The following is a 10,151-nucleotide window of genomic DNA, read 5'->3' on the forward strand; positions in this document are numbered from 1 at the left end:
CGAAAATTCAGAGTTCTAAAAATGAGTCTTTTTATGGAAATAAAAAGTAGCTTACTTCTAAAATAAAATTTGTAAAAAGTAACTTACTTCTAAAATAAAATTTGAGTTTGTAACAAAAATATAAATAAAATAGAACTTGATTGTAATAGGATTTTGAAATAACACATGTTTTTTCTTACAAAAACAGAACTAAACAAATTTATTACTAATGATCACAATTTTGAAATACATAACAAAACTTCAATCACAATGTTGAAAAATAACAATGTGAGCCACTATATAAACTTTCTTCCTTAAAAACTATACCAAAGAGTTGGTATTAGATAAAAATAATTTTTTTTTACATAAGAATACTCATGTTATTTTTTCGATGTTTTTTCTTCTTATTTTCTTTCTTTTTCAAGACAATTGAAGAGAACATTTTTTTTTAACTCTTTCCTTTTATTTTCTCTTATTAAAAAACTTAAAATATTTTATCCATAATCTATATTTTTTTATAAAATAGGTGAAATAATTCAAGGGATGATGGAGTCAGCAATTTTAGGACATTTTACAACAACTGAAATGGAACAACGATGAACCACATGTTTATTGGAGTCAACTCTGTACGATCCTTCATAAGTTTATAGACACTCTTGGGCAGTTCAGATACAAGGAAGGATTGTTAACACTATTTTCTTTCTTATAAAGATTGTTGGGATCAAAAGCTTTCCAATAAATGAGTAACCATGAGAATGACAATGGTTTAAATATATATATGACATGCCAACGCAGTGGTGGATCAACGATGATCTCCTCCTCCATTAAGAGTTGCATTGGGTGTAGACCTGCTCAAAGCATTAAAATCAGAGGTTCAGAGTTATACCAGTCAGAGCATATCTTCAAGTCTTCAATAAATTTGAATTAGTGGCTAGTCACAACTTCTGAAACAGATCATCATCATTAATTTCCTTTTTTTTTTTTACTTAAAATGCATGATGCCACAATATCCGAAAAAATTCAGAGTTCTTGTGATAACAAAGTTTGATGTTCTAACAAGAAAAATTATGACAGTATTTTACACCATATGATAATATCAACAAATTCACATTCAAACCGATAAAAGCAGAAAAAAGTTGAAAGTGGAATTCATATGGTTTAATGGACTCATAAGACACTAATACGCAAAGTATCAAATTGAACCTTCTGAGTGTCTAAAAGAAACTGGGAGAGCATTGTCCCCCAAAGTGGAAAATAAACATCCTTAACTCAAATAAGTCATGATTCAAATCCAGATAATGGAGCTGCAGATCAAAACAGATTACATAAAACAAAGATTTAAAGTTATACACAGATGGCTCAAAGACAAAGTCAACCCACCCCAACTTCTTCTATAGGCCGTGGAATGTGGCCCTCTATGCTATCCACCTAGGCTACACACATGTAAGGTACATTTGCAAAATGCTCACGACGAGAAGGCATTTTAGACTGTTAGTCTACTTTTCCAATGAAAAGTTATCTGGCAGCTAAACTAGTAAACCTAGGAATGAATCAAATAAGAGATTTTCATTTTATTGCCAAAAAATAATGTCCTTTAAGCTAGCTTGAATTGTGCAGTTATACTTCTATTAATATAGAGAAGAGGAATGATAGAAACACTCACTCTAACATTCATTATCTTGTTGGGTGAAATCAATGTGGGTTCCACATTTTGGAAATGAGTCCCACATGAAGTGGTGGGACTGACATTAATTTCATCAAATAAGAGAGTGAGTGCCAGAGCAAGTGCTGAAAAGAGTGTTTCTAGCACTCATAAATAAAGCAACTTTATTAACATTAACATGGTAGCATTACTGAATGCAATGCAATGCATGTGAATCAAAAGCCAGAGTGTGCAGTCATTTGTCTGTGTCATTGTTCTCATATTGATCTGTAAATCAAATTGAGAAATAGAAAATTCTTAAATAGTCAAGTGTAAAAACAATAGGTGTAACTAAATTACCAGACTTATCAACAATTCTGAAATTTTGAAGCAGCGCAAACACACAATAAGTTAGCAATAAGTAGTGCATAATTAGTAACTTGGAGAAACATTTCAACAGTTTACAAGTTTTTATAACTGGCACAAATAAACTCTTTCACAGCAATCTTTGGACTTATTAATGTTTGCCAATTGCATTTTGTTTAATATAGACCTTGTCGGTTTTCATCTCTCAGCTCATCTAACCCGATTATTTTGTATGTTGAAACTAAAAATCAGTTTTTATATACTACCACAACCACAGGCGCCTCTTTTTATCATGCATATCTGGAATACAAATAAAACCCCGCTATTTAGTAAAGAAATGGAATGTTGTATGCCTAACAAGAAAAGGACAATGTTCTACAGGCATAAACAGCTAACTAGTAAATGTATAAAATGCTTTAACCAAACCAAACAATGAAAAAGAAATACTCAATTCATAAGGATTTCTAAGAAATCTCAGATCTTTCGTTTAAAGCGTTCATCTGGTTTACACAACTCAAAAATTTGGAAAACAATTAATGGAGAGTTCATAACTTCTAACAAAAACTTGCCATGGTGGCAGTTAGACAGCACTGGATTCCTTCAGAAAACTAATACGCATTTGAGAAAAGGAAAATCCACAATCCTAAAGCAAAAATAAGAAATTGCTTACATCATTGGAACAAATGGTTTAAAATCATTAACAACATCGGAATATATCTCCCATATATAGAGAAGATAATCTACTCAAAATGGTACATACACTATTTTTTGAAACATTTGCTTAGACATTTTCAAATCAAAGACTTGGGAGACCTAAATGCTTCCTTGGTCTTGAGGTAGCTTAGTAAAAGAACGATATTATGTTTTGCAAAGAAAATATGCCTTAATTATGTACTAGTTCATAGTACGATCGTTCCTACCCTCTTTGATATTGTTTCAAGGAAGGCGATATGTTTCTCTGTGTATGTGAAAAGTGTGATCCCCTTTTTCTTTCTTCTGAGTCATTATATATACCCCCTTCCTTCTCAACTGCCTTTCCTCTGATTCCCTCAACGTGGGGTCTCCACTCCTCTTTGTGGACTCGTTCTTCCCCCCATTTTTTCTCTCCTCTTTCTGATAACTGGACTCACCTATGACTAATTCTTCATCTCTATCCGCCCACATGCCGAGCACGTGATCCAGACGTCACCTCGCCCATGTGTTAGGCATGTGTCAAATGCTTAGCTGTCCCTATTCTATGTTTTTAGGAGAGGGGTATGGTGCCAACTATTCCCTAATGGTCCAGATTAAGATATACTGGAAGAAATCAACATGATCCATTGTAAACCTATTGACACTCTTATAGATCAGAACATCAAACTATGACCAGATTAGGAGGAGCCTTATTTAGATCTAGGTAGATAAATGGAAATTAAACTACCTCGCAATAACTAGACCCGATAATTCCTTCACAAGACCCACTGTAAACCTATTGACACTCTTATAGATCTGAACAGTAAACTATGACCAGATCAGGAGGGAGCCTTATTTAGACCCTGGTTGATACGAGAGACTAGTCAGGAAATTAAAATACCTCAAGATCACTAGACCAAGTAATTCCTTCACAATGAGTGTGTGGTGAGTCAACTCATGGAATCTCGATGGGTTTGATCATTAGAAGTATAATCTATTTAGTGCTACACACACACACACAACGCATGTATTTTTTTGTTTTTATTTGTGTAGCTGTCACATCCTTGGTTTCCTTATTTATGTAGTTTCCAATGTTAAATTGTTAATCTTGTATATATGTAAGTGATTGTGTTGACTGTTGAGGATTCCATAAGCAATTTAGTAGATATTTAATCATCACAAAAACACACAGCATCGATAAATAGCTAATTGTTGGGTGAGGACCTAGAACCATAAAGAAGATACTGAAGAGAAATATGCAAGGTATTAGTTCTTCTCACCTCTCAAACTCCAGCTTGATATGTCCCATATGTGTGTGTGTGTGTGCATCACGTGAGAAACCTTAATTTCGGATATAAAAAAGTAAACAATTAAAAGTTGGTATCAGTATCTATTCTTTGCATTTATTTATTGAACAACTAGCAGATTTTTAATCAACAAATAAAAAAAATTGACAGAACAACAATTGAAAAATGAAACAATAAATTTCTGCCTTTGTTCAAAAGCAATTTTCGAGGACAAAATAAATTAGATGGTTATACATTTCCCTATATTCTCCTTTTCGGCATTCCAAATTTTGCAAATGAACCAGAGCAATTACATCACGTGAAGAAATTGCTTAACATCCGACTAATCAGGTAGAGGATACTCCAGTTCAATGATAGTATGAATATGGAATCTCATACATTAATATGTATGTATATATATCATATATGCATGCTTGTACATATATTGTACCTACATGCTTTATGTAGCCCAGTCCAACACCTTCTGTGTCTTATACTGAATTATTTCCTCTTCCAGTGGCCTAGTATCATAGTCTGCATATAAGAAATACTCAAATGCCATACTATTAATTACTACATGATTTTTTAGGATAAATATTATATCGGGTCATCTTAATTCAATTTTACACCCCTTTCCTAGGACTGAGTGAATATTATATTGGGTCATCTTAATTCAATTTTACACCCCTTTCCTATGCACATAACTCAATTTTGAATGTGAGTTATGAGGAGTGGGCTTAGACTAGGATGACCTGAAATTTTGAATGTGAAATTTTGCGTTCTCCATTCAAAATTGTAAAAGGTCCCAAGGAACATAACTCACATTACACATTTCAGAATTTTCAGTAAACACTAGCCAACACCTAAATTCCACAATTTGGCAATAGGTAACAAACAAGCTCACAGGTTCTTTAAGATTCTCTCCAAGAGTACAGATATAATTCAGTAAAAATGTGCATCATTATTCAACACCGCAAAAAATTGATAAATAGTAATATATCGTGAAGAGAGGACAAAATCTACTAAAAGAGGACTCTACCTATGTTAATCTAAGTTGCTGCACTGATAGATATTGAAATATAATTAGAAAACAGCAATTACCATTCCCCAATTTTACTTGCAATGCATGATATTCTGGCTTTCCTACTGGATTTGTATTGTCTTTAATAATAGATTCACAATTTCACTAAAAACTTAGATTACAAACTAACTACCCTGTTTTTAAAACAAAAAGGGAGGAAATACTAAGGATGAGATTCCTCCAAAATGAGCTTGGTAAGGTTATATCTACCACGAATTTAGTTAAAATCACATTATAATAACAAATAAAGATCATAGTGGATACATCTGTACTCACTATAAAGATAAACTCACTTTAGAGGAGGAGCTTTTTTCATTTACTAAAACTTTCAGCTTCAGATGACAGCTTACAAAGATGATTTTCACTGACATCCGAAATTCACAGAAGGCGCATAACATCATAGCTTAAGCATCTATAAAGCCCAAATACTTAATACAAAATGAGTATGATATGATAAGGATAAAGCCCAAATACTTAATACAAAATGAGTATGATATGATAAGGATATGAAAATATGGGAAATACTTCAAAATTCAAGACGTGATGCGGCCTAGATATGTTACCAGGAATTAGCCCATCTAATACCAATTACCAATTATACTATTTAAAATTGTACTTATACCAGAATACCTTCCTGCTCATCTGCTCTAACTATTTTTCCTCTGTTGTACTCAACAAATAGTGTGGATTATGTAAAAGCGAAGTAAATACGGCATTTGCTGTAGAACACGCATTATAGAGGAGAGGAGGAAGATAAAGAGGGTGTGCCAAAGCATAGAAATGTACAAGGACACACCAGTGACAATGGAAAACACCAAATAGAGATAGTGTGTGGGACCCAAAGAAAATAACACCTTATAGCCATATCAGTGTTTCCTATTTTGTTGTGATATGCTAGTAAGTGCAATGAGCGGCTAAAGTTGAGGGGGTAATATTGAAACACATCAATATGGTATCTTATTGTGGCTAGCTGTATCATAGTGGGTTAAGCTATATATCACCAAATGTATTTGACGATAAATTTTAAAAAAGATTAAATATTTCCTAGATACATGCATCGGTGTTGGATACACTTGTCCGATATGCATACGAAATCAATTTTGGAGTATGTGTGCTTCATAGTAGTTAGATAGTAGTAAAGGCTAAAAGATGAGTGGGTGAGGAAAAGAGATCTGGATAAACTCCTCAAGGCATAAATCACCATCGAAATCAAATCAATTTCGGCAGAGGAGTAAAAGTTAAAAGATAAGTGAGTGAAAGAGATCTGGATAAATCCTTCAAGGCATAAATCACCATTGAAATCAAATAAATTACGGCAGGAGTAAAAGTTAAAAGATAAATGAGGGAAAGAGACCTGGATAAACCCCTCACGTCATAAATCGCCATTAAAATCACTTACCTAGTTATGAATGAAAGGCACCTTAAATTGGCTAAGTACACATTCAGTAGAAAAATCAAATTCTCTATCCGTATATGTGAATCACAAGTAACTTAACAGAAGAAGACTATATAAGTCCTACCAATAGCTTTTCTTTACCACAAGGCAGGAATGTGAAAACAAAAATTCTGCAAGATAACGCTATAAGGAAAGAATTATTTACCCAAGAATAGTTGTTAAAGTATTGCATTAATGACCAAGCGAGCTAACTAACACGAACCCAGATTCCCTGCAGTTGATGACTGCGCACATTCATACAGTTAGGCAATCCATGATCGTCCGATCAAGATCGGACAGCCCAAAAACTAAGCAGATTTTGATTTTCTTTAAAAACTAAAATCAGCAAGTTTGAGATCTGGACTGTTCAGTCTCAATCTACAATTGCATCAATGTGCGTCATTAGTGACTGCAGGGAATCCGCCAATCCGGGTTCCAATAACCTTGCCTACAACAAGCAGTAGAACACGTGGAGTATCTATTTTACTAAAACAGTCCCCCACCAAGAAAGAGGGAACACGGCTCTCAATCTCAAAGAAGAACACTGCAAATCGGGAAAAGCTTTGTCCCACAACAAGTCAACCCGACTGATAATAACCCTACTGATAGCTTTTCTTTACCACAATTTCAAGGCAGAAATGTTAAAACAAAACATCACCGCAAGATAACACTATAAGGAAAAAATTATTTACCCAAAAATAGTTGTTAAAGTATTGCATTAATGACTGATCTAACAATAACACGAACCCGAATTCCCTTTCGTTGCTGACTGCTCACATTCGTACAGCTGTGCAATCCGCAGTCGTCTGATTTAGACCGGACTTTCCGATCTCAATCTCTGAATGCATGAATGCGTGTCATTAGTGACTGCAGGGAATCTGCCAATCCGGGTTCCAATAACCTCGCCTACAACAAGCAGTAGAACACGTGGAGTTTCTATTTTACTAAAACAATGCCCCACCAAGAAAGAGGGCACACAGCTCTCAATCTCATAGGAGAACACTGCAAATCGACAAAATCTTCGTCCCACAACAAGTCAACCCGATTGATAATAACCCTACCGATAGCTTTTCTTTACCACGATTTTAACACAGAAATATGAAAACATAATTTCAACACTAGAACACTATTAGGAAAGAATAATTTATCCAATAATAAATAGTTGTTAAAGGGTTGCATTAATGACCGAGCTAACAATAACATGAAACCGGATCCCCTGCCGTTGCAGACTGCGCACATTCATACAGTTAGGCAATCCGCAATCGTCTGATCAAGATTGGACACCCAAAAAAATAAGTAGATTTTGATTTTTTTTAAAAACTAAAATCACTGAGTTTGAGATCTGGACTGTCCAGTCTCAATCTACGAATGCATGAATGCGTGTCATTAGTGACTGCAGGGAATCCGCCAATCCGGGTTCCAATAACCTCACCTACAACAAGCAGTAGAACACGTGGAGTTTCTATTTTACTAAAACAATCCCCCCGCCAAGAAAGAGGACACACAGCTCTCAATCTCAAAGAAGAACACTGCAAATAGACAAAAGCTTCATCCCACAACAAGCCAACCTGATTGAAAATTACCTTTACCAAGCTTTCTTTTCACAAAGCTTTCGAAGACAATATAAAAGTAAGCTTTCTATGATACTTGAATCGACACATAACACATCATCAACCCTAAAATTTCACACAATCAGATTTGATCTACGATTTAATCTTTCCATAACATCCTCAAAATCTAATTCACACCAATCAAAAAAATTAAACAAACATTTCAACACACAAAACCCAATTAAATTCCAGCACAAAACAAAAAATCAAAAATAAAAACAACAATAGCATCATAATTCCCAAATTAGACAAATTGAATCAATATATAGACTAAGAGTGAGTGAGTAAAACCTAACCTTTTCTGACGCTTTCCTTTCTTAGGACCAGAAGCTTCAAGCTTAGCAACAGGACAACCACAAGGAGCTCTAAAAAGCAAAAGAGCTTTCCCATTAACAGGAGCCATTTTCCTTAACTCAGACCTCAAACACTCATAATCAGGATTCCCTTCACTCCCACCTTTCCAAGGAAGTTTCTCATATTCACCAAACCCTAACCCTAATCTCTCTATCTTCAAATCAAACTCCGTCGCTTTCTTCAACCCTTTACAACCTTTCCGCTCACACTTCCTCGATCGAGCACCGCAACATATCTCGAAACCGAAGACGAAACCGATGGAGAAGATGATGAATGCGAGGATGTAAGGGATGGGGAGAGAAAAGGAAGGGAGAAGGAGAGAGAGCGAGTTGAAGATGTAGAGGATGTAGGAGGAGAGAAGGAACGCGCCGGAGAAGAGAACGAGGAGGAGGATGAGGAGGTCGAGGGTGGCGGATGGGGCATGTTTACAGTTGCAGAGATTGTTGCAATGGTGGCGTAATGATGAAGAGGAAGATGAAGATGAAGAGGGCATTGCTGTGGTTAATACAATGCCTTCTTGCATGTTTATGTTAAACTAACACTTTACACATTCTTACTTTCTTCTTTCGTCAAATACAACCAAAATTCATAATTAATACATTAATGGTAAAGTTTATTAGTATTTAATAATTAGTATTAGTTAAATATAAATGTGCTTACTTTTTAAATTAATATTTATAATCATAAATAAAAAGATGTGATTAGCTTAACGAAAAGGATATTTCATATTATATGCAGGGTTGAGGTTCGAACTTCGGACACTCAACTTATTTACATCTAGAATTTATAAAGCAAAATAAAAATTATTCAAACTTCACATCAATTAAAAGTTAAGAAAGTTTTAATTTTCTTTCAACTCCTTTAACTAAAAATTAAGGTTTCAACTAATATTAGATTCATACTATGTGACATAGATTTGAACGTTGAAGATAACAAAAAAAAAAACTTTAGTTTTTCAAATACATAATGTTAAAAAAAACTTTGTTTAAAAAAAAAATACAAACTTTAGCATTCCAAATACATAATATTTATAAGTTTTATTGAAAAAGATAAGAGCAACTGAGAAAATAGAGCAAATGGTGATTTTAATCTCTAACTTTGTACCTCGTTGTCACATAGATCTCTGACTCAAGATTAAATATAAAGAAGTCACTGATAGTGCACTTCCGTTATCACTTTAGTCCCTAACATTAAATAATTATGTTAAGTGATGACATGACACATGTTTTACGATGACATGGCATATGATGTGTCACAAGGACTAAAGTGAAAATAGAAAATGGTCACTTTGTTCCCTCAACCAAAAAACAATATCCCTAAATTGAATCTCAAATCCCTAAATCCCTTAATGAGATATCCAAACAATCAAACGTTGCAATGCTTCCTTCCTGCTTCTTGCACTAATGTCTTTGCTGTCAGTAGGTAGCATTCTGTTAAATTAACAACTTATCAATGGTTTTAATGAGAGTATGTGTTACTGCCAGGAACCTAACTGATAGTAAGTATTCACGTGGACCTAACATTAAGTTGGTGGTTAATAGAAAATTGATTTTGAACAAAAGAGATAATTATATGACATTTATAAATTTGAGATTTAATTTTGGGATATTAGTTTTTTGTTTAGGGGCCAAAATAATCATTTTATACTTTTACTTAAATCCTTATGACATATCATCATAAAACCTATGACACATCATCATTTAACATAATTGTTTAACATAATGAA

The 10,151-nt window shown here is 34.1% G+C and overlaps 1 protein-coding gene across 3 annotated transcripts; it reads right to left on the bottom strand.

Moving 5' to 3' along the window:
* Positions 1 to 471: 471 nt before the first annotated feature.
* On the bottom strand, positions 472 to 8,990 carry LOC11443369 (uncharacterized protein At5g19025). 3 transcript variants are annotated; one of them, XM_024775797.2, is made up of 3 exons: positions 8,368 to 8,990; positions 3,940 to 4,000; positions 527 to 827 (listed from the first exon to the last, which is right to left on the bottom strand). In XM_024775797.2, the coding sequence occupies exons 1-2, from the start codon at positions 8,946 to 8,948 to the stop codon at positions 3,988 to 3,990; spliced, it is 594 nt and encodes a 197-aa protein (XP_024631565.1). In that variant the 5' UTR covers positions 8,949 to 8,990; the 3' UTR covers positions 527 to 827; positions 3,940 to 3,987. The 3 variants fall into 3 exon arrangements, with proteins under 3 accessions (XP_003594128.1, XP_024631565.1, XP_024631566.1); XM_003594080.4 differs by lacking the exon at positions 3,940 to 4,000 and having other exon boundaries at positions 472 to 827; positions 8,368 to 8,988; XM_024775798.2 differs by lacking the exons at positions 527 to 827; positions 3,940 to 4,000 and adding an exon at positions 849 to 923.
* Positions 8,991 to 10,151: the final 1,161 nt, after the last annotated feature.

Source organism: Medicago truncatula, chromosome 2, assembly GCF_003473485.1.
Source record: "Medicago truncatula cultivar Jemalong A17 chromosome 2, MtrunA17r5.0-ANR, whole genome shotgun sequence".
Taxonomy (NCBI): domain Eukaryota; kingdom Viridiplantae; phylum Streptophyta; class Magnoliopsida; order Fabales; family Fabaceae; genus Medicago; species Medicago truncatula.

Bases quoted from the DNA above. Each gene is read 5' to 3' on its own strand.
- LOC11443369 (XM_003594080.4), bottom strand. From the start codon at position 8,948: ATGCAAGAAGGCATTGTATTAACCACAGCAATGCCCTCTTCATCTTCA. The intron at 828-8,367 runs GTTAGGTTTTAC...TGCTTTGAGCAG, and splicing joins AAAGGAAAGCGTCAGAAAAG to GTCTACACCCAATGCAACTC.